General features: G+C 36.4%; 1 protein-coding gene across 18 annotated transcripts in view; it reads right to left on the reverse strand.

The window, feature by feature from the left end:
* Positions 1-25,564, reverse strand: part of ABI3BP (ABI family member 3 binding protein) — a 306,112-nt gene that overhangs the window by 75,311 nt on the left and 205,237 nt on the right. For 7 of the 18 annotated variants that reach the window (XM_055414325.2, XM_055414159.2, XM_055413796.2 and 4 more), the window contains 12 exons: positions 24,567-24,623; positions 23,474-23,533; positions 22,735-22,815; positions 19,819-19,893; positions 18,883-18,939; positions 18,152-18,232; positions 17,652-17,699; positions 14,642-14,716; positions 9,926-10,000; positions 3,615-3,674; positions 2,987-3,034; positions 2,113-2,193 (listed from right to left, as the gene is read on the reverse strand). In XM_055414325.2, the coding sequence (XP_055270300.2) occupies positions 2,113-2,193; positions 2,987-3,034; positions 3,615-3,674; positions 9,926-10,000; positions 14,642-14,716; positions 17,652-17,699; positions 18,152-18,232; positions 18,883-18,939; positions 19,819-19,893; positions 22,735-22,815; positions 23,474-23,533; positions 24,567-24,623 (798 nt within the window). Of the gene's footprint in view, positions 1-2,112; positions 2,194-2,986; positions 3,035-3,614; positions 3,675-9,925; positions 10,001-14,641; positions 14,717-16,862; positions 16,938-17,651; positions 17,700-18,151; positions 18,233-18,882; positions 18,940-19,818; positions 19,894-22,734; positions 22,816-23,473; positions 23,534-24,566; positions 24,624-25,564 lie in introns of all 18 variants that reach the window. The other 11 variants (XM_088836640.1, XM_055413449.2, XM_055413708.2 and 8 more) reach the window with 9 other exon arrangements.

The raw sequence follows: 25,564 nt of genomic DNA on the forward strand, positions 1-25,564 counted from the left end.
GTAAAAAAAAAAAAAAAAGGGGCAAAAAACCCAGAAGTGGAATTTAGATAATTAACATATTCAGCAGTGATTCTTGATAAGTACTTTTGACTTCCTCTTATGGGTAATGCTGACTTTGAAGGCCTATGCTATAATAAATGAATATTTGGTAATTAGGATATATCTACTCATTCAGTTTTAAGTATTTTCCTTCAAAAAGGATTCCTTTTAAAATGGGATCAGTAACTTTATTTCACACACAAAGAATGGGTTTACCTGAAAAGGGATGAAGGGAGGAAAATAAAGCCACTGATTTTTTTTTTTTTTGTAGTTAATTTATTTTTTATTGGAGGCAAATTATTTTACAATATTATATTGGTTGGTTTTGCCATACATTGATATGAATTTGCCCCGGGTTTACATAAGTTCCCCCTCCTGAACCCCCCTCCCACCTCCCTCCTCCCTTTATCCTCCCTCTGGGTCATCCCCGCATGCCAGCCCCGAGCATCCTATAACATGCATTGACCCTGAACTAGTGATTCGTTTCACATATGACAACATACGTGTTTCAATGCCATTCTCCCAAATCATCCCACCCTCACCCTCTCCCATAGAGTCCCAAAGACTGTTCTATACATCTGTGTCTCTTTTGCTGTCTCGTATACAGGGTTATCATTTGCATCTTTCTAAATTCCATATATATGTGTTAGTATACTGTATTGGTGTTTTTCTTTCTGGCTTACTTCACTCTGTATAATAGACTCCAGTTTCATCCACCTAATTAGAACTGATTCAAATGTATTCTTTTTAATGGCTGAATAATACTCCATTGTGTATATGTACCAAAGCTTTCTTATCCATTCGTCTGCAGATGGACATCTAGGTTGCTTCCATGTCCTGGCTATTATAAACAGTGCTGCACGTGGGATGTGGTGTGGACAGGGCAGAGGAGCCAACAAACACAAGCTGGGAATTCTTGCTTTCCTGTTCACATTCAGCCAAGTCACAGGCAAACTAAGGTATCCCACACAGTGAAGACATCGATGCTGAACTCCTCGAAAGCATGGCCAGCTCATCCCAACCAGTCTTCCTGACTCATCCGTCCACCTGTGTTTCTCCAGGCCACCCACATGTTCATCAGATGAGTCCAGCTACCATTCTCTGTATGTGCCTCTTCCCCATCTCTCTTTAACCTGAAGAGCCCTTCATACCTTTAACTCTCATTCCAACTGGAAGGCCTAGCGTACATGTCACTTCCTCTGTGAAGCCTTCCCTCATACCCCCAGGTACTTTGCTTGTTCAGTGTGCTGCTCATTTCTCTATGATCTCATTGTAATGTATGAGAGTGAATTCCAGGAGCTCTGACAACTGAGAATGTGGGTTCCAGTTTGGCTCTGATGTTAGCTCTACAACTTGGCCAGATTTTTAAAATCTTTCTATGCCTCAATTTTCTAATCTGTAAAATGGGACAATAGAATCTACATCACAAACTTGTAATGTGTCTTAAATTAAAAAATACGTGTAGAACACTGGGTAGTACAGAGGAAGCACAATTATTGCTAAATCCTGTCTTTCTATTAGATGGCAATTTCTCCAAGGTAAAGACCTTTAAAGCAGTTGTATTTTGGGATTCCCATTGTTTAGCATTGCAACTAGCACTATACGATATTCAGATTTCAAAAATAAAATTTTTCTTCCCAAATGCAGTTTCAAATATGGAAAAAGCAACAAGAAAGTATAGCATTGATATACACTGGGAAGACTTTTTTTAAATTTATTATTTAATTGGAAGGAAATTGCTTTACAAGGTTGTATTGGTTTCTGCCATACAACAGCACAAACCAGCCATAATTATATATATATATCGGGAAGATTCTTTTTCCAGAAAAGGAACTGAAATTTTGTTAAGATGTTTTAAAACATTCTCATCTATTATTGGAAATCAGCATAAATATTAGAAGGACAAATACACAGTTAATGTAAAAGAATTAGTGCAATGGATATCTTTTACAATGATAAAAAGAGACCCTCTATTGTTTAGAATACCATGAACACAACATACGTATGGATACTTTAAGGGCAATTCCTAAAATGTTAAGTCCTCATTGGACTGAATATCAAAGCAAAATTTACCAAGAGTGGTTTGTAGTTCCTCTTGACTAGTACTTGGTGAAATCATAGGAATGAGAGGGCTGCCTCGTGTCTCTAAAGGAGCTGAAAAGACAAGGAAGTACCAAGGCTGTCAATCTTTAGATTCGAAAGCCAGCAACCAGTCAAAATAATACTACATGAGATTCTGTTACTTGAAATACAAAAAGTAAAACATTAAGTGGGTCACGGAAAAGAAAGTTAAGTGTGCGTGGAACCTGTGGAATATCAGAATAATGGTTCTCAACTGTTTCTCTTCCCCACCAGGATAGATAATAAACAACATTCAGTGCTCGACACACTCATGACCATGCCTGGTTAAGATAGGTATGGTTTAGACATGGTTCTAGGTCTGTCAGCTGCATCTCTCCGCTCCAAGAGAGCACACAGCATCACCCAGGGGAGAAGACATCATCACTATAGCAACCATCTGGAGTCCATTCAAATCTATTTTTAAAAATAAACCAGTGGCAAATTTTAGTATTTTGAGATATATAATAATTACTTGCCAGAGCCTTCCACAGCATGCTAGTGTATTGTTAAGGCCACAGCTGAGAACCATTAAGCCAGCAGAAATGTTAAGTATATGGGCATGAGTAAGGTGGGATAATTTTGAACGCAGATAAATGAGGTAGGTGAGGATGAACGTGGTAATGAGCTGTCTTAAGTTGGTCTTCACAGCAAACCTTTAAAACAGTGAAACCACTGCCTTTCTATTCTGAAAAGGGTAAAAATGAGAATGAAACAATGAAGAGGATTGAGAAGGGAGGATGTTTCAATGTGATTGTTTGAGAAAGACCTGCGATATTGATGGCAGCCAGGAAAATAATTAGAGTGGGTCAAATGGAAAAACCATTACCTAACGTTGTCTCTGGCAGATGGATTCTAAAGGTAACAGGTTGCAGAACTAGGCCAAAAGCAAACCAAAGAAATATATTTATGAGAATCACTACCTGGTGGAGTAAACCTAGTTAATGTGTCTCTACAATGCACCCATCTGAACATTTAAACATTCTCTTAGAGAATCAGAATAAATATAAGAAAATTCTATATATCAGGTGACACCCAGGGAACTTAGTTTAGCTAAAACTTTAAAGTTTTCATTCACTGTCACTATGAGGACAATTTGGGTCGGCACCCATATTTTTAATTTAAAAGTACATTTGGATGTAGCTATATTTACATCCTGAAAAAAGGTGAAAATGGTTGACTCAGTTAACAATTGTATCTTATAACGTTAGCATGATTTCCTATTCAATAAAAACACTTTCAGGGAAAATTAATTAATTATACCCTATTCCCTCATGGGGGAAATATGTCAAGCAGATTGCATGGTTAAATCTTCCTCTAAAGAGATACATATTTTCTATCTAAAATTTTCTCTGAGCTTCTTCTACATATCACCCTCATTACAAAAATATATTTGCCTCAAGAATAGTTTTTGAAAAATACACTTCCTAACTGGGAGAATAAAACAGTTCATTTACCAGGTTCACTCTGAGAGACTTCAGGGTCTGGCTTATGGGGAAGGAGCACATCTCTTGGAACTGAAAGAAAAAGATTATAAAACACTGTGCATTCCAAATGCCATACCTGGAGTGAAACTCAACCCACAGACAAAAATCCCTGGGAAGCATGAATTAGATATTTTCACAATGGCTAAAACACTAAGGCAAGAAAGGGAGTGTCTTTCCAAAATGGAAAAATGTCAGTGTATTAGGGAAGGTTCTAGTAGCAGTAAAACAAAGTTGGTCATGGTTCATTTTGAAGATTCCACTGAGGGGGGATAAAAAGGGGAAAAAAACTAATTTAATTAAACAGAAGCAGGTTATCTTCCTAAGTTAACTTCAAAATAAAAAGTCAGCTTTTGTCTGAAGTGGTTAGCTGCCATGTGATATTCCTGCTAAAATTCCACCAACAGAAATAGGAAACATTATTTTAAAGAAATGGGCTGAAAATTGGGGGAAACGGCCAGAAAAGCAAAACTCTTCAGGATCTAAAAAGAGAACAAAACTTTATTCTAAAAGGCATAATAGTTATAGGGAGAAAAATAGAGCAAAAGGAATCAGCCACTCATTAGAAGACACCACATGTAAAGTTGATGAGAGTGCTTGTTAAGTAGTAAATGTTAGATAAAATTTGTCATTTTCGTCATTCTTAGTGATGTGGCTTCTAGTATAATAAGTATTAGGGCCTCCTGGCATGAAAACAAGGGAGACAAATGTATGCTAAACTACAAGCCTACTCATATTCAGTTCTGATATGTAGTATATTTTTAATATCTGTGTCCAGTTCAACTTTGGAAAAATAAAACGGTAGGCTGAGAATTGATGCCTTATCTCTCATTGGGGAAAATATCAGGTTGACTTGCCTATTGTTAATACCCGATTTTTATGGCAAATCTCCTTTCAGGAGCAATATAATGTATTTCTTTGACTCAGTTTCCCTACAAGGAAGTCCTTGTCAACCCTACTCACTCACTGAAAAGTTCTCCTACCACACTAAATTCATAAATACCCTTAGGTATGCAGTGTAACTTTCTTGCATCTTATATGGTGCTGGAGGGAAAAAAAAAATAGGATTCAGGCTAGAACTCTCCCTCTGAGAAAGATGAAGAAAAAACTTTTGCACCACAAGATGGACAAGCACAGCTTTACCATTTGTGCAGAAGAAAGATCATATAAAATGGTCATTCATTTTCTTTTATGGCTTTTGGCGATTACATTGAATGTGAATGTCACATCTGTTCTTAGTCTAGGCCACTGAGTAAGTACCAGTGAAATCACAGTTGTGGAATTTGGTCCATTGGAAAGAAATGTAACTCTATTAGAACTTCTATGAGCTAAAAGATAAAGACAAGGAGAACTTGAAATGTGGATTTTTGTTTGTTTTAAAAAGGTTAACTTCAAAAAAGATAAGTGGTGGACAAAGTGAGAGAAAACCCATCATAATGGTGAACATTTCACCACTGCTGTGTAGTCTTTTAAAGATTCAAGTAATAAAACATGAAGAATTTCCAGCCGTAAATCAAACTAACTGTTTATCTGTAGGATGAGGGAGAAGGCACTTTGATGTGGCTCTGAGAAGGTCATGGCCATACAAAGCAGCCCGTAGTTTATAAACATCCTAATTGGTTCCAGTGCTAAACTGTACAGAGAGGAGGTGGGATTAAGGAAGGGAAAAGTTGAGAAGAAATATGCTACCAATAAATCCACCATATTGTAAACACATTACCTGCTGCCTGCCTTAGTTTCCTGAGGAATTCAGACAAGCATAATGTGGATTCCTGCTGCTGCCACTGGCACGTTTTAACCATGAAGTGATGATTTAATAGCTGCCATACCAGACGTTCTAAAGCAGGTGAAGTCAGTGGAAAAGAAAGAACTAGAAATATTCACAGGAAAGGGATGTGAATCATTCTCTTATTTGGTCAATGGCAGCTCCAAGAAATGCAACGTTTTTTTTTTTTTTTTTCCCTCTGTGGCATTCTGCTGTGTATTAAATTGAATAAGAGCATGATTCTAAAAACCTAAATCTTCCATGCTGGGGGAAACTTATGAGTGTAAATCAAGACAATTTAACTGAGAAGGCAGTTTTTATTTCCTTATTAAAATATTTACCATTATTATATTTTAGAACCCTTTGTATTAGCCAATTTATCATTTATATTAACAAACAAATTAACTTACCAGTTATATATATTAACTACCTTTTTGAATAAAGGGCATCTCTTCAAAGAAAAATTCAACTACCAGAAGACAACTGTGAGTGGAAGTGTCTAATATGGTCAAATGTGAATGAACATGCAAGAGTGTTCTGCCAGAGTAGATGCGAGAATGAAGGTGTTGCTCTGACAGAGATGGTGCACTAAGGATTCTTCAGTAAGGTTTACCCTTGCAACAGCCTACAAAGATATTCTCATAGATAAGTAATACACATAGACCACACACTTCCTTCATGTCCAGATTCCCACTTCCTTTATTTTAACCTTGTACCCGGCAGAGGCAGCAGGTTTCCTACCCTCTCAGAGACCACTTTCAGAGCTTCACTTGTGCTCTTGTGTCACCCTCCCTCGTGTCTCCTCTGGGACCTTTCACTTTCTATCATTTCTATTATCTTCTATTTTTCTCTATTAATCCATATTTTCATTTATCTATGAATTCTTCCCTCTCCACCCATAAAACTACTCAAGAGTTCCAACATCCTAAAATTAATAACCAGCTCCTTGACACGGCTTCCCCTTCAAACAATCCCTTTCTTGCTCTCCTTCCTCTCAACTAAGAACTCTGCCTCTGCTTCCTGGTTTCTTAACTGCGTCTTCTCCATCCACCGTAGATGGCCTTCCGTTTCACTGATCTCCTGCACCCACAGATCCATGAGGTGTCATCCATGGTTCTGAATATCAAATGTTCTAAAGACCAAAAAGTTTTTATTTATTTTTTTGCTTAGCCTCTTTGACAACAAAACCTGACTAGAACTGATCTAAGTCAATTTACAGCTTTTATTTATCCTGAGTAGTGTGACTGCTCAGACTCCTCACTGCAGACTTATGAATATGCTTGTAATCTATGGTATCTGTGCTGTTCTACCTTTCCAAAGTCGGAAAATTGCTGAATTCTGAAGCACTGACCCACAGGTTTCAGGTGCAGGCTTCTAGGCCTGCACTGTCAAGTCCAGCAGCTTTTCTGACTTCCTCCTCCTCACTGTTACTCATGGCCATCCTTCCCTGCCTGGCCTCCTGAGTTCTTCTTTCCTGGTACTCTCTGATCATTTGACAAAAACTTCTGCTGGCTCCTCCTTCCTTTATCCACTATTTAAATGTAACCATGTCCTCTAAGACTTTGATCTCTGATCTCTTATTTTCTTAGTCTGTACCTTCTCCTGGATGATATCATTCCCTCAAAATTTAAGAACCTCCTATACATAGTAGACACACAGACACATGACTCCCAAATCTACATCCTAAATATTGACTTCTGTTTAGAAAGCCAAAAATTCATTTCAACCACCAATCCAACTGGCCCTCCAAACCTAGCACCTTATCCCTCGCTCTGTGTTCTCTGCCTTAGTTAATGATATTGGCATCTACCACCTGCGTAAGCTAGCTTCCCTGGTAGCTCAGTTGGTTAAGAATCCATCTGTGATGACCCAGGTTTGATTCCCAGGTGGGGAAGATCCTCTGGAGAAGGAAATGGCAACCCACTCCAGTAATCTTGCCAGGAGAATATCCATAGACAGAGGAGCCTGGCAGACTACATTCCACGGGGTTGCCAAGAGTCAGACACGACTTAGCGACTAAACCACCACCACCTGCCTAAGCTGGAAATCAGTGTCCTCCTCCTGTCCATGACACCATTCAGTCATCGTCCACATTCTAGCAATTCCATCTCCAAAAGACATTTTAGCATTCGTCCCTTCTTTCCTAACTGCAAAAATGCTGCAAATTAGAATCTGCCAAAGAGAGTAGTTTAGAGCATTTGCAGGGTTGGATAGCTTGCTGAAATCTAGATATTTCCACCCCCTCCCCCCCCGGCTTGCTTCCAATGACTGAAGTCTATCCAAATATTTCTGTGGTGACAGAAGTTGCCACATAGCCAAGACAGCCCTTGGTACAGAAACAAATCTATAAAGAAGGCACAGCTCCGCTGAACCAGGCATCAAAGTGAGTCCTCTGACCTGAATTTGAAAGCGTTTCTCCAAGGCAGATCAAAAGAAAAGCCAGTACTGTCTGGCTCTGGACATGCTGTGTAGGCTCAGTGTGTCTAGATTTCTCATTAAATACTGTAGTTAATTTGAGTGACTGGATATTCTCTAAAGGTCTAACTGGATGAAAGCTGTTTATGCTTGGCATCTATGGAATAGAAGAGCTGTACAGAGAATCCGAGACTGACTTATTTGATACAAGTCTAAAAATTCAGTTTTGTCACTTCTGACGTCACTTAGAATTGAGACAAACATCATATTAAAACATAACTACGTCCCGATTTCAGTACTACATTTTACATTTTTACAGAGCGTCTGTCTCTCTAGGATATACCAGGACACATTACATTTACATGTAACTTACCCTGTTTTCTGAGGAGCCAGTAAACAAAGTCATGGGCTCATTAGGAAGCAAACCTGAGACTAGATACAACCCCCAAACTGTGTGAATCCAGTCTGTGTAAACACTTGGGAGGAAACGGAAAAGTAGTAATAATTGCCTTATGTTTCTTCCTGTAGCATCACACCCATGGAGTAACAGGGGAACTCCTGATGGACACGATGGCAGGACCAAACTAGGTTTAGACACAATTCACACTCAGGTTTAGAGACACTTGGAACTGGAGAGTCAATAAAATAAGCCTAATGAAGGCTCCATGGGGAGCATTTGTGCTGCTGTTCCAAGGCTCAAACTTCCGAGTTACAGTGTCTGTGAAAAATAAGGTATTGATGAAAGAAAGGTAAATATTAGATATTTAAAAAGAAGAAAAGTTTAACTATTAGATATATTACTTTAATGAGACTATGTCATATCAGAACCGATAGTATTACTTTTTCTAATGAGGAAAAGTAACAAAATCACTCGCATATACTGTCATTATCGCTAATGACTCCATCTCCGTTAACATATTTTTTCCACAGTTGAAACCAAGAAGTTGACCTTTTGCCAGTGAGAAGATAAGCTTTCTTCTTATCGGTGTTTATAATATGACTTTTGCTTTTAGCAGTACAAATTTACAGTCTGGACTTCAGGGCAAAAAGGCTCTCTGTGGGCTATCACCTGCAACCACCTAATCATCCCACAGCAGCAGAAGCATTCTCCACTTACACAACCAGGAAACCGTGATAGCAAGTGAATTCACTTGCTTCCAAAATGCCATCAGGCCAAGCCACAGCTCAGAAAAGCTTTGGTTCTAGGAGTGTGCTATAATCTTCTAGGACCACCTAAGAATTTATAATAATTGAACTTTTTTTTTTTTTAAGGGGCAAAACCTGTAGCATTTCTCAGATACTCTGGCTAAAAATTTGGCTTGGCTTATTAGTGAACCAACAATGAACTACTTAGTAAAGCCAACAGCGGCTTCTTATGATCACTTGAGGATCTAGAGAAACGTCTGGGTCCTTGCAGTGTCCACCTTGACTTCTCCCACAAATGCAAGATAATCCCCCCTAAACAGGCAAAAAGCCTTATCAAATGATAGACAATAAATAGATCTGTAGCTATAGAAATCATTTAGTGTGTGTGTGTGAAACAAATTTCTTAAGCAACTGCTCCATGAACTGGGAAAGTAGCATTAAAAACAGATGACAAAACCCCTCAAACAAAGGAAAAAAAATCCTCAATGCTGAATAGTGTAAAATTTCTGAACCAAAGAAAATGGCTAAACATAATTTTCTCCATTTGCAAAACATCATTTTTATCATTTTTGTGGAAAAAACCCAATTCTTTATCTTATTCTGGTGAAACATGAGCATCGCATAGTTAACATTAGTAGGTTATATTTTAGAAGTCAGAAAAGAAAGAAGCATTCTACCCTTAATTCTAGAAGGCTATTTTATATAAGTCAGAAAAAAAATAGAAGTCTTCTACCCTTGGCATAATTCTCTGCCTTTGGATTATATCAATGTTGACATAAATAATGGAGCACATATGTAACTCTTATGAACACTTTGAAATGATTATATCATGTACGACACAGCATGGTATCTGAACATAAATGAAATATGGACCTCATATCTATCCTTCCTCATGTTTCATTGCAGCAGAATGTGACAGTAGAATGCATTTGACTTAAACATGAAATAAAGCATTTACCATGTGGTGTATAGGACACTTCTGGACTTGGTGATGTCTTTGGCTTCGGAGTAACACGCTGGAATACCTTAGGAGCTGAAAGAGAGAGCTTGGACCATGAGTCATTTGGTTTCAGCATCTCCCAGTCATGCTTAGCACGTAAGATCTGACAAAGCATAAACCTGATTATTGCTTTTAAAAAAGTATTGAAATAGGAGTTATATGGAAAAATAAACCTTAAGCTCTAAAAGTAAATCAGTTAGAATTTCAAATACTTTAAGAAAAATGAAAGCTGAGAAACAGCAAAATTTGACTAAGCATAAGGGTAGGATGAAGAAATTTTGGAAACCTTTCAGAAGAGATAGCAATTAAATTAATCCAAGAGTACTCTTCTTCTCTGGATGTTTGCTTGATTTCTTAAACCCATCCTCATGCCTTTCTGTGAAGAATGAGTTCAGTAAAGTCAAAGCGGGACCCCAAAAAGCATGTATGAAAGCAACTTAAAGTCAGGTCAGCAACAGCAGAAAGAGAATCGGCAACGGAACGGAATCGTTGGGCTCATGCTCTGTGTCTTCGGCAATTCTTAGGCTCTAAATAAACCTTTAAATGACATGTTTACAAACTCAAACTGTCTTTCCACAGCTGTTCCTTTGGAGTAACAAGGTGCTAATGTAATAGATTTTTGTTTGTTTTAGTCCTGGGTGGGGGGCAGGGGAAGAAAGGCCTATTTTATTTATATAGTTCATTTTACAACTTCAAAAATGCTTCCATAAAGATTATGCCCTTTGATTCTCACCATAATGCTGAGAGGAAGGAATGACCAGCTTCACTTTGAAGTAAGGTTGGAGACTATTGCCTGGGGTCACATGGTCATTAAGCAACAGAGCCAAGGCTTGAACTGAGCCCCAAGGTCCAGACATGATCACTAGGTCCCAACTCTTGAGTTTCCTATATTCCAGCTCTGCAGGTCACATTTTTAACTTGCTCATTTTTTAGGCAGACATAATAAACCTGTCCGAACTCAAAGGGTGACGGTGAGAATTAAGTGTGAATGTCAAAATGATGTGAAATCTATACTCCTATAAACATTTCTTTCCACTTTTGGAGAAACTGTAAAAAGTTGACATAGAAAGAGCTGAGTATATTTTGCTTTTCACATTGCTTGTCCCCTCAAAAATTAGGAGTAATTTTGATGGTTATAAGATTTCTAGATATAAAATTATTAATAACAGGATTGTTCATTGTTACTTATGAACATAGGAATGTAAAAATCAAACGTATATTTAATGATAAAATATTCTTGATGATTTCTTCCAAATTTTTGATCCCACTATGTCCTCAAATGCCAAATATAGTAAATTTAAATTTTTCTATCTAATTTATCAACATAATTTAAGTATAAATAAGGCAGCATGCCCAATTACAGAATTTCATTCTGAAAATAGTGATAGATGAACAACTGCATTGCCCTTTAGGTTGTACATTCTATGTTGGATGATGGCCTTAGAGCCCAACAATGATAATTTGTATTTGGTGTTGCACACATGAGCAGAACATTCTCCCATTCAAATGGCTTTTTGCAACAGCTAATGGCAACCCACTCCAGTGTTCTTGCCTGGAGAATCCCAGAGACGGGGGAGCCTGGTGGGCTTCCGTCTATGGGGTCACACAGAGTCGGACACGACTGAAGTGACTTAGCAGCAGCAGCCAGATATAAGGGGGGAAGTATTATGAGAGTTTAAACATTTGTCTTTGAACTATTGAGTGATACATATATATACATATGAAACATCCTTCAGTTCAGTTCAGTTCAGTTCAGTCGCTCAGTCGTGTCCGACTCTCTGCGACCCCATGAATCACAGCACGCCAGGCCTCCCTGTCCATCACCAACTCCCGGAGTTCACTCAATCTCATGTCCACAGAGTCGGTGATGCCATCCAGCCATCTCATTCTCGGTCGTCCCCTTCTCCTCCCGCCCCCAACCTTTCCCAGTATCAGAGTCTTTTCCAGTGAGTCAACTTGTCGCATGAGGTTGCCAAAGTATTGCAGTTTCAGCTTTAGCATCAGTCCTTTGAACACCCAGGATCGATCTCCCTTAGAATGGACTGGCTGGATCTCCTTGCGGTACAAAGGACTCTCAAGAGTCTTAAAAGACTATAAAAACCTAGAGTATTGCTGGGATCTATTAAGTAAAGCTCATATTCTCCTGGGTAAGAGAGATCCTAATTTCACCCACTTTTAAGAGGAATACATAGAATGAACAATCTTCCAAATTATCCCCTTATATTAGGCCACCCGACAAAGTATTTGGATGGCAGCTACTTTCCAGGGGAGATGCTGATGGACTGGAGTTTGCTCGGTTGGACAGAATCAGGATGCTCTCTTGTTACAGTCTGCAGCCACTCCAGGGTTTCAGAGTTTGAGTGGAACCACTGAGTGTATGTATCTATCCATTCTGAAGTTGCTTATCTTGTCAAGAAAGGTTAGATAAGGTCTAAATCAAAATCAAACAAGGTTGAAACTTAGAGTGTCATAATTGGAAACTAGAGTAAGGTCCTGATTTACTATGTCGATTTTTGTAAGTATAGCGTACAGCTCAAAAAAATAAAATTATGAATGCCTTCCTTCTTAGTTCTTATCTCCTTTACTTTTGATAATGTTGCTAACCAGGGCTTTACAGCCTCAATGTTTTAACTTCCAGCACATCTTATTTTTCATCTCTTCTCTTACATTCCAACATTGTTTTATTCTTTCTTATTTCTTTCCATTTCTCCTTTTCCTGAAACATTTATTCTAGTCTTTATATTCACATAAAAGGTTGACAGCTTCCTTTCATGACTTTATCTGTTGATTTCTTAAAATTAGATTTTCGTTTCCTATCCACAAATTTAATATGCTTGCTTTTAAAATTCTTATTCTATTTATTTTTACTTATGCACTAATTCCAATTATTTCCCCAGCATTTCTTACATATTAATATTTCAAATTTATTTCCTGTTATTTTAAAATTTCTTATTCTTTCATTTGATTGTTGCCTTGATACCTTCATATACTTATGTATCACACCCATATTATTTTTTTAGCGAAGTTTTAGTAATTAAATAAACACATTTTAAATTAAATAATTAATTAAACATATTTTAAAATACATTAAAGCAGATTGAAAATCATTAGCTAGATGTGGTACCCAGGACTTTCTTTTAAGGAGTTTTCCTTTAAAGAAAAAATAATGGGCAAAATTTCTCTCAAAAATATAATAGAAAATGTTAATAGCTCTCAGGCATTCAAGATCATTCCCAAATCTAACAGTTCTTTTTTTTTTTCTTTCAGTAGGGATACTGAGATGTGATTAAAGAATTTGTGGTGGTAATTCAGAGCTATTACCTGGATCAAGCATAATTTTGATGCTGCTAACATTTTCCTTTCCCCAGATCATTGGTGATAGTTAGGGTTCCTTTCCAGTACACTGGATAGGTTCACTTCATATACTTTTTGGAAATAGGCCATGTATAAACAAATTTAAATATAGATGATTGGCTAGACTGTAACTACCTTGACCACAAAAGGCTGAAATTTTGTTTCACATTCCCAGTGTGTAGCGTATTGCCTGGCAGTAGTCAGCATGCAATAAGTATTTGTTGAGTGACTAACTGATGAAATGAACTAGTTAATCAGCCACTTAAGGATCAAGGAGTGATAAAATTTTAAATTAGGAGGGAAGAGTGACAGGAGGACTCGTGACAGCAGACCTGTCATGACTGGGTATATGCTTAGAGGAGGCGTCAATGCTGGAAATATCTTGAAAAACTGATGGAGTCCAGAGGCTGGATGAGGACAAGAATAAAAACTGATGTAAAATGCTGAGAATCTGCAACTGATATAAAGGAGAAACCAAAAGGAGGGAAATATGAGCTTTCTTTGAAGTATGTCAGGTTTATGGTAGCCTGAAATGGAGATCCGCGAAGGCAGTCAGAGGAAATGAACAAGATCTTGTTTGAGAAGTCAGGGTTAATCATTCAAGTAAGAACTTCCATACTATTAAAAAAATAGTTTATAATGACTCTTACTTAGCTCCTTTCCAAAACTCATAGCAAAACAACCAAAGCAATATTATGTAAATATTTCATAGGAGAAGATACATATTAAACATCTTCATGATCTAATGTTAAATAAAATTGACTGAAAGGCCAAAAAATAATTAGGGGACTGGTGGGTGACGGATATTCAAGGACCATGGAAGGGTTTCTCAAACTAGGAGAAGCAAAGGGAGTAGGCAGGCTAATTTTTAAATAAATTCCATATTTCTCTATCCCCTTCTTAAATAACATAACAGTTCCGTTCAGTCACTCAGTCGTGTCCGACTCTTGGTGACCCCGTGGACTGTAGCCTACCAGGCTTCTCCGTCCATGGGATTCTCCAGGTAAGAAGACTGGAGTGGGTTACCATTTCTTTCTCCAGGGGATCTTCCCGACCCAGGGATCGAACCCGGGTCTCCTGCATTGGAGGCAGACGCTTTAACCTCTGAGCCACCAGGGAAGCCCAACATAACAGTAGGGAAGCTTTTTGGAATAAGCTACTTTAATACTATACTTTTTGATAAAGTCTAAATATAAATATTTATTAGGTTTCAAAGGAAGACTTGTTTTATAAGGGTTAAAAATCTAACTTGCTATAATTCAACAGAGTAACTCTGCAAACATCAAACTTTTCAGGCCAGAATATAAAATAAACATTTACCTGATTGTGTTTGTGGGATTCTTGGACGTGGAGATGTTTTTGGTTTGGAAGGAGTTCGTGGTATCTGCTTGGAAGCTAAAAGAAAGGATACAGGTTCGGAGCTCTTGAGCTTCTCAAGAATAACAGTACCTAAAGTTCTAGGAGCTCAAAGACGTTTGTTGAGTGACTGAAGACGTAAATATACAGCAATTAACATAATTAAAGCTGGCAAAGAGCAATAGAATATAAGAAGATAATTTTCTTATTATAATAGAAAACAAAACAAGATGGCACATTAATTAATATCTAAGATACTCAGCTGGCAAATGACACTGTTGAAATTTTAGGATTATCTTCTTTAAATACCTATTAAATAGGCTAAAAATAAATTTCATAATAAAATAATTCATCCTTATTATAAGTTCGCATTGTATTATCAGAGTATCCCAGTATATTTTAAGTACAAAGAGACACAATTTCTTCTAAATAAAAAGCACGTTACTTTCCAAATACACCTAGAATATGTCTTAATAAGAGAGTTATGGAAAAAATTAATCTTGTTAAACAAAACATAATTTTGGTCATATTGGGTAAGAAAACTTGAACAGAAATTGAAAGGATACATTATCGAAGGAAGTTATCCTTTTGCTGGGCAATTCTAAAAAGAGTTCTAGGACATTCAGTGTAAAAGTCAATTTCTTCATGAAAAAAATTAAAGGTTTATCTTGCTGGAGGAAAATAATGATCAAATGCAAGGTCACAGCTTGTGGAAACACCTGTTTGGTTGGATTAAGTGTGTCTGAGATAAAGAGAAAGAAGAAACAGATGGTTTCCAAGGTCATGGAGTTTCAGACCCTTAAGAAAAGCTTGCTGAAAATAAGAGTTATTAGATAAAAGAAGTTGAGTTTGTAGAGACTTCTTCCTGATAATTAAAATATACAAAGCATGCAGTGGTTTCAGTGGAATCTTCTCGCCTGTAGAAAGAGGAACAAGATATTTTGGAGATTATGCTGGTTTAGGAGCCAGAGATTAAGAACTCACTTTGCTGATCACTTGGTCTACAACCTCGGGTTCTTCATCAAAAGTAAAAGGATTTTTAAGAACCCTTCCAACCCTACAATTCTATACTTGTACAGTTTTCTTAGTCTTGTGATATTGTAACTCTGAATTGCTTTGCTTACTGAGGTTCATACTGACAGGTTATTTGCGTCCTTGGGGTATAAGAGACCATCTGTAGGTAAAGGCATGTTATAAAGCAATTCTATAAAAAATAATTCAGAATGAGATTGGTATCACTGGTAGTATCTGCAATTAAATATTTCAATAATATTAATAACCACAGCTATTAAAAAAACTTGAAAACATTAGAGATAATAGACACAGATCCAGTTAATACAGTCAGTGTGGAATTTTGGTAAAATTAAACTGTAGAGTTTAATAGGCAAAGTTTAATGGGGTATTCTGACAATGAATAAAATTAATGAATAATTATATGAATAAAATTAATATCCACATCTCCTTTGGAAATAGAGCCATATAAAATAGTTTATATGAACAATGAATAAAATTGATAATGAATGAATAAATTAATGAATAAAATTAATATCCATATCTCCTTTGGAAATAGAGCCATATAAAATAGTTTCATGACCATCAAAATATAAGTTTGAGCTTATATATGATAAACTGCTGTTCTGAGAGAGCCTGTAGACACTGAAAGACTTTTTTCTTTGTAAGAAGTACATTTAGCTATCTGCATAGATGCTTTGTTTTCCTACATTTCAAAATCCGCCAAGGAAACCCTTATGACTTGCCAACTAACTGGTGTGATTTCAGTTTCTCTTATTTGTATCCGGTGAAGTGGCCAACCTGCCACAGGAAGGAGCAGAAGAAAGTAGTAAGGTGATAAAGCATTTAAAATTGGGATATTCATATTTTAAAATAGAATATAAATGTTCTTCCCCAGAAATATTACTATTTCCTATATGAAAGACTTGCGGAGTAGCTGAGAGGCGTGTTTCAGTTAATCCTAAATGATATTCACAACACTGCCATGGGACTGGCTACAGATGATGGACAGAAAGAGGAATGGGGCATCAGAAAGGTAGGATCGCCCATCAGAGACTGTGAGTAGCAATTACGGCTTCCGACAGCCAATCATAGTGCCCAACTATCATCTTCCTGTTCTTTGAAGCTCTGTGAACATTCACCTTCTCCATGAAATACAAAACAATACATTTACTCAGTGTGGTCTGAGGCTCATCTGGGCTGGGTAGAATTACAGTTTGGGGAGGCAGAGGTGATGTTTCTACAGTAATTGAAGGAACGTACCCAGGGTTACCATAGTGCTTCGTGAACCTTTAGTACAGAAAGGATGGTAACAAGCAGACTTTACAGAAAAAAAGAAAATTGCAGTGAACACCACTCCTACTTCTTAATGATGTATTTAGTTTAAAAACTGCTTAGAGATGCCAGGTTATAAAATACTTTCAAGGTAAGCAATATCCTTAATTTTTAAATCATCACTCCACATTAGTACCCCAATAATGCTAGAGAGATATGTTCAAGAGTAACCATAAAACAAAGTAATAAAAACTATTAAAGCATAAACCATTCAGCAGCACTGAATTTTGTTTAACAAAGAAAAAAAACAAGTAAATCAATGTGATGAAATGACTGCTAATGAAAAGTGTGTTGCTAGGGCAGAAGGTATAAGTGGATCATAGTACAAAAATATATTATCTGAAATATTCAACATGATACCAAACTGGCAGAATGTTCAACCTTAGGAAAAAGATGCTTTAGATTTGACAGTTTTGGTGGCTGAAATAGCAAGAGGCCAAGATCTAGACACAAAGCTGAATGAGAGAAGACACTTTTTTGGACAATGGTTATGAAGAGAAGTATCCAGAAAGAAAATTAACCGTGATGAGGAAGAATGATGTTGCAACATGGATTCACAATGAAGGAGAAACTGGGTTTTCTGGTGATGGTGACAATGAGGACAAAAGCTGCCAGGGTGTATCATTACCTAGCGTGGTCTCGGGTGGTTCAGACACATGTGTAATAGATTCCACAACTGTATCAAAACAAAGGAGAACAATTTCAAAAACTGTAAGATGTTAAGCTGCAGTCAAGTATTTCTTTCTTGAATATCAACCTCCTTCTCTTGCGAATCTGCATCACATTTTTACTGATAGGACAACGGGTTAGGATAAGAAAAAAGTGATCTGAGAGGGACATCCTATTCTATAATCCTAAACCTCCAACTAAGATTTATGTTTTAACTGTCATTAACTGTCAAGTGTTATTATGCCTCAATACATAGATACCACAGAGAAACTGAAATTTATTTCTGTATTCAGAGATCAATTATCATTTTAATTTTAGGAATTCAAGGATTTTAGAAGCTATGGCTCTTCAAAGCTATTGCACTGTAGAACAAGTACCCCAGTTTGGACTTTCATATTCTATGAAAAGTAACAAATACTAATTAAAATATTTTTAATAAAAGAATCAAAGCATGAAAACCTTTACCACCTTCTGTCTCTGGCTCCTCTGGCCTGAGTGGTGCTTTGGCAGTGGAATAGACATAATCTATTTCAGTTGGTGCTAGAGAAGAAACCGAATGGTGGGTTAGCGGTGGGCAGCCCATAGTACCCACTGTAATGGAACACTGTTTAATTTGAAAACAGAGGTTAATTATCCTAAGTAGACAGATTTGTGAGAATAAATAACATTTAGGTAGAATATGAAGATGACTACAATTTAAGAGGGCAGAAATGAAGGCAGTGTGCAGTGTGGAACACACACACGCACACACGAACTAGCAGGATCTACAGCAGTTTCCACCTGGAGCAAAGCAGATGACTTCATTTCCTTACATATTTTTGTTTAAGGATTCCAGTGAGAAAAAGACATAGAGTGAGTTCTTTGAAAGCATGAGGATGAATCCTAAAAAGAAAATGAAAAGTAGGATGTGCATATTTGCATTCAAAGAGTGCTCAGAATATTAAAAAATGAAATTTCGCATTCAGAGTGAGAGGGAACTAAATAAGGAAATTGTGAAACTTGCATAGCAACACAGCAGGCACTAGTGCAATGTGCTGTATATAATATTTAACTGTCAAGACTCACTGGATGGGCACAGGCAAGAGGTGAGAAGCCATGAAATGTTACAAGGCATGAGGAATCCCAAGATGACTTCTGCAGTGTGATGGAAAAGCACATATACCTGACTTCCCCTTGGGGAACATTATTACCTATAGCTTCCTTTGATGATTCAGTGCTAAATATAAGCGATTCCAGGACTTCAGAAACTAGCAAAAAACACAAAATGGTACAATTTATCAAGGATGACTTGTTGCAAGCATTGAATAAATTCACACAAAGTATTTAGACACATGCCTTGTACTTTAAACTACTCAATGTGAACTGTTACTGCAATAACAATAGTACTATTAATGCTAAAGGAAACCCTAATAACTGAATTCATAATTTTATAAGTACTGTAGGTTATCATTAACAACCATACCTTGTTCCACAACACAAGCATCAAAATGCCATTTAACTAATGAAGAGATATACTGAGGGGATGAAAAGAAATTATAATCCCGTTAGGAAAAAATAAACATCTGGTGTTTCAAAATAAATGTCAGAGGGTTGCAATAGCATTAATAAGCATAATCTTTAAAATCTGTTTTTAATTTTGAAGGGGAATAATGTTTAGGTTCACACTGTGTATGGTGAAATTTTGTCATCTTCACTGAAGTGAGAACTTTCTTCTTTCTTAATGGACACAACTGAATGAGCATTCTTTTCACATAGCAGAACACAAATTTAGCTTACTACTAAAGAGAATCACAAGTTTGTAACTTAGTGAAAAATAAAGGTAAAGAATAGAATCAGCTCTTCTAAGTGGTTTTGTTGACTATTTAATCAGATATGTGATTATTCTCTGATACAGAGTAAACCCAATGAAATGATGGTAAGTATTTCTATACAGTTGAATAACAATTAATATGAAAATAATGTATTACTAATTTACACGTATTTGCAATCATGGAAAGAACATGTACCATATATAGAGTTGTTAAATGTGTATTCTTTTGCATTTTTCAATGTTTGGAAATACAATACTTGGGGTGTGCTCCCTGAAGCTCAATGGTGTATCGAGGCAGATTAAATAATCTATTTACCAGGTTGACTTTGTGTCATTTCTAGGCTTGGTGATGTCACTGGCTTCAAAATAAGAGTTTGCAGTTCAGTGGGAGCTGAAAGAAGAGGGTCTAAGTTGTCAAACTAATTATGGATAATTTATGTCACAGAATTTAGACAAAGGTAGCAATACAAAGACCTTCAGAATCACAGTGTTATGAATAGGCATGCAGAGTTTGCATTATTTAAACCAGAGATTGGCAAATTATGCACCCCCCAATCCAGCCCTCTTCCTGACCTGTGAACTAAGTGATTTTTACATTTTTAAATGATTGAAAAAAATTAAAAGAGTAATAATCTATGACATGTAAAAAATGGTATGAAATTCAAATAAAGTTTTGTTGAAACACAGTCACATGTACAGACTAAAATGACTCAAGGCCAAGATGTAAGTGATATACAAACCTGCCTTGAATCATCTTAGTTTGTATGTGTGACCGTGTTTCAACAAAACTTCAATGGCTTCAAGCTACAACAGCAGAATTGAAAAGTTACAATAGAGACTGAACGGCTTCTAAAGCCTAAAATATTCACTATCTAACTCTTCACATAAAAAAAAAATCACTGATTTATTGATCCCCAATGTTAATTACTCTTCTAGAAAAAGCAAGAGCCTATTTGAAAAAGTGAGAGTGTTAAAGACTACTGTATCTGAATCTATATTTCCACAAGGGCTTTCTAAGAATTTCTTACGGCTGATTTCAAGACAATATTATTAACAAAATATTCAATTTCATCTAGGAGTATTTTGTTCTATGTTCCAGTTTGACCACCCCCTCAGGTACTATCAATATGTGTCAAAATGTTTTATTTTCTTGTTCTCACCATTCCAACCACCAATTTAAGTCCTAGTTATTTCAAAGCTCTACTAGTCCCTGTAAGACCACATAGAACCTTGATTCCTTTAAACATTTTCTTTCTATATTTTTAATCAAACAAGCTGCTTTTATATAAGCAAGTTATCTCTCATCTAAGAAAAATTCAAGACTCAATTCTTCGCAATTACATTGTACTTTAAGAGGTAAAACATGCCCTTACTTTTTTACCTCTATCTCTGTTCCACACCCCACTCTGCTCAACTACTAACATGGTGGTGGGACCACAGAGGGCAAGGAAATGGTTGTTTACCTAAGACAAAGAAGCAATGCTATTTTAAAAAGAAATTAATGAAATAGAATGCTAAGAGAATTCAATAAGATGCAACTTTCGTCAGAGACAATTCTTATGCATTTAGCTACCACATAGCTCTCCTCCAACCATGAGCATTCTGGTCCATGTGCAATTGTAGAAATGCTACCTTCTCTCTTAGACAACACAGAGGAGGGAAATGCAAGTTAGCAAGCCATATCACTGTCACTCTTGGGACCCAACTGCAATGGGCTGGAAAGACTCCTTAAACTATAATCCATAGATTTTCTTGGTTTCAACTGTGGAGCTTTGAGAAGTTTATACTTTGTAAGAAGGATGTTCTCCCCTGTCTCATGTTTTGAAACTAAAGAAGAAAATGTTGAGTTGCTATTGTATTTGTAGGTCTAAAAACTATCAGCATTGAATGTGGACCAATGTGTTCTAAAATATTAGGTTTTCTCGGCTTTACTGCCTAAGTTTGAAAATTTCACTTTACTGTCCAATTTGTTCCTTATCACTAGGGGTCTTTCAGAGATCAATAACAAAATTTGTTAAAGATATAGCTATTACTATGTATAATTAGATAGAGAGATTTCTACTTAATAATGATTAAGAATCAATGCTAAACTATAGTGGAGAATAAGGAATAGTCAAGTTCATTAATGATGGGTAAGCCTGTAAATTACATTCACTAGAACTGACTCTTCCAAGAAGCAACCTTTTAAAAATAATCTAATAGGGAAATCATTCCTTGAAATAGGAAGAGAATAATGAGAATATCACAAAAAATCTTAGAGAGTGGTTCAGAGAAATTTCATGGTACTTAATTATCACCATTTTATAGATCTACATACCAAATAGAAGGGGAACAATTTGGACTTCAGACTCTCTTCACTGAATTACATAATGAAATGCTAAAGGGGATTTCATGGCAGATAGATTTCCTCACCTGGATCCAGGAACATCTGTTACAAATAACAGGTAGCCCTTGAATTAAGAATCCTGACTACTTATAAGATGAAGCATGAAACAGAATTACAACAGCAGTCAAAGGAAGCAGGAGCAACTCTGGTCATGATAGTGATGGGGTGGGTTTTTAATGAGGTCACAAAAGTCATTACCTCATGTTGCTTCTGGAGCTTCAGAGCTATGAATAACAGGTTCAAAGCTTATAGCAGAAACTAACCAAAAGCAACAAGGGGGACATAAGAAAGTTAAACACATACATAGAAAGACTTAATTTTCTTTAAAAACATTAGTTTCGAAAGACAACTTTTTTTTTTTAACTTTTGTAAATTCACAAAGAGCAAATAGTCTCTGAGGCTAGGAGCAATTCATCGTAGAAAGTAGGTTCAACCTTTGAACTCTGCTATGAATCTTAGTATAGTCAACATGAGACTGGCCTAGGTGTTTGATTTTCTGATTCTAATATGGAAGCTTGCATTAGAAAATCTGTTTAGGCAATATATATTAAAAATATGTGAAAGGAATTTGTTGCATTTCTTGGAAGTTGGAAAAAAACCTATGGTTATGTACTATAATAGATCATGTGTGTTTAACTGTAGATGTACCATGAGTAACTACGCCAGTATTGCTACAAATAAAAGTGACCAAGAACCTCATCCAAGAATCAGCTGCTAACCATACTTCAATGCCTCAACTCTTAGGGAACACGAAGTCTGTTAATTTCCATCAAAGGCACTGCTTTGGGATCCCACATGGACAGCCTGCTAGTGTTTACCCCTCAAACTACGGAATAACACATTTACCCAATTTGGTCTGAGGTGCTTCAGGGCTTGATGTGGTTTTAGGTCTGGGACGTGGACGACGAACTCGTGTTGTTTTATAAGCTGAAGGAAGAAATATTGGATTATTATTGGATTATTATTCTAGTGAAGGTGGTATTGGAAATAAGGTTCTAGATTTCCTAAAATATGTTTCCTTGAAATTTAAGGCATATATTTTTAAGATCCAAATATTTTTGCCTGTTTTGTTCATTATTTGATCACGAAAAGTCTTGAGGTGAAACTTACACATAAAATTAAGTCAAGAAGTGAAGCCTTATAAATCTCTAACTTTAAAAAAGGTAAGGACTATCATCAAACCATAGGTAGTTCACAGTAAGAACTACTTCCAAGCCATGGAACTACACATTGTTATGTTATAGTTCATCTAGAGAAGATACAGACATTCCTGACTGCATTTGAAGTTCAGCTTTAAAAATGAGCCCCATTTAGACAAAAGTAGTACATGATACAAATTCAATTAAGATTATACAGTAGAAAAATACTCTGACCTAATCCCATGAGTATCTTTTAAAACAATAGGCAACTTCTTTTAGAGTCTTCAATACTCTTATTGAGAAGAATAATCAAGTTGCAGAACAGCAGAGGATGACAAGATAGTCTTAAGAAGCTAGTGACAATGTGATGATGATGAGGAGGATAATGATAGAATGAGTTGATAATGGGCAGGAAGAAAATGTTGTGGAACACAGAATATCATTACCTAATGTTGTTTCTGGAGCCTTGGTTGTACGAGTGACAGGTTCAATTACTGTAGGAAGAACTAGCCAAAAACAATAAAATAAACCAAAGAGATTTTAAAAAATGTACTTGAAGACTAATTTCAGAAACTAATTTTTAAGCTTCAGGACAGACAGAGACACATGCTTGTTCTTTGCAGATCTGACTAAATTATGGCCAATATCCATTAACCTCATAAGACAGGTTATGCACTTTGTTCAATATCACTGTGGTCAACAAGAAGTTCTAGATGTTTGGTTATCTGACCCTTGCTAGTATGGAAGACTTTGCCAGATGAGCTTTTTACACGTTTATGAATCTAAACATGTTAGACTTTTCTACCCACTGGAAAAAGCGTTTATCAGCCTATTTGCACTTCTATACAAGTTGACATATAAATGTCCACTATTTTGTCCACTATTTCAATAATCATGAGTATAATAATGAATTCACATGTTCAAAAGTATACGGATCAATGTAAAAAATGGGGCATGCTCATCAAAATTTCAAAGTGGTTCTTCATTCAGTAAAAGACAAGAAACTCTTAAACCCTGTTAAAGAAGGAGAAAGAATCAGCCTGTTCTATCATAAAAGCCCATCATTTAAACTTTTAACATTTAGGCATGTTCAAAAATTCAACCATTATCTAAAAGCATTATTCCTTGAAACAATAGATTCACCAGTACAATCACACAGATCCTAATTCAATAAAAAGTAACACAATAAAAAACATGGATTTCTACAATTGATGTGGAAAAAGCAAGTGAGAAGAGTAAGAGATAAATGGGAATTCATGTCTGAAAGAAAGCTTAATAGTCAACACTTTAAACAAATGTACATGATCACATGACAACGTTGAGTAGATACATAGCATTCTGACATCCTGAAATTAGTATATACACAGTTCTCTTAGATGCAACAGGTGACATAGAGCTTAGCAAAATTACAAGATAAAGATTGTAATAGAATGACAACAGAGGGGTTAGAAATGGTTTTAAGATACAGGAGAACCTGTGGCTCTAATGGTATGACAATGAACAGGAAGAGCACATTTGAAGGACACACATGCTCATTACCCACGATTTCTGGAGCTTCAGTTCTAAGAGTACCAGGTTCAAGATCTGTAGTAGGAACTAGTCAAAAACAACGAAACAAACACTTGTGAAAAGTCAGCAGATTAAATCTTACCAGTATAATATTGCTTCAGTAGGTACATAACAATTTGAAAATTTTTTTGAAATCACATACTTCTTATTTAATGATTTGGTCACTTAAAGCCAGGTAGATATTCTTTTATGAGACAGTCATAGCATTCACAATCTGGTTAAGTATCTTCATAAAGTCAATATGAGTTTCTCCTAGGTATCTAAGTACCTAATTCCAATCATTGTAGAACACTGATCTAGGAAAATTATCTAAACATTTTTATCAAATATATACTTATGTAACTGTTCTGACAACTGTCTACTTTTCTGTGGAAGCTTTAAGAAAACAATATGTCTAAGTTCTCATCACAAGGAAAAATACTTTTCTACTGCTTTCATCTATCTATATGAGATGATGGATTAAACTAAACAACTGAAGCTACTGTGGGAATCATTTCACGATACATGCAAGTCAAATCATTATGCTGTATGCCTTAAACTTATACAGTGCTCTATGTCAATTTTCTCTCAATAAAACTGGAAGAAAATAGCATGTCTATATAAGCATGTATACAATAAGTAGATTTTGTATTTATAGACATGGAAAAGAATTAAGCCAAGTGAAGCATACATATCTTGTTGAGAACACCTATTTGGAAGTAGGCTGAGACCTTGTTTGAGGCAAAAGCACTCAATAAATCAGGAGACAAGAACAAATAGTGTGTGGTGCCCAGTAGAGCACTTAATGTGCTCTGTTCTAATCACAGAAATGCTGTACCCTGTATAGGGGGAAGAGACCATTGCAGGAGAGACTGCTTATACTTTTGGGTCAGATCCAAACTTCTGAGTCATACTTTCAAGGACTTTCTTCAACTGCTCTTATGGACCGTTCCAAACACAGTACTCTTCATTACCACTGAGAAGCAGAA

This window comes from Moschus berezovskii, chromosome 1 (genome assembly GCF_049115385.1).
Source record: "Moschus berezovskii isolate FMDL1 chromosome 1, NW_MosBer_1.0, whole genome shotgun sequence".
Taxonomy (NCBI): domain Eukaryota; kingdom Metazoa; phylum Chordata; class Mammalia; order Artiodactyla; family Moschidae; genus Moschus; species Moschus berezovskii.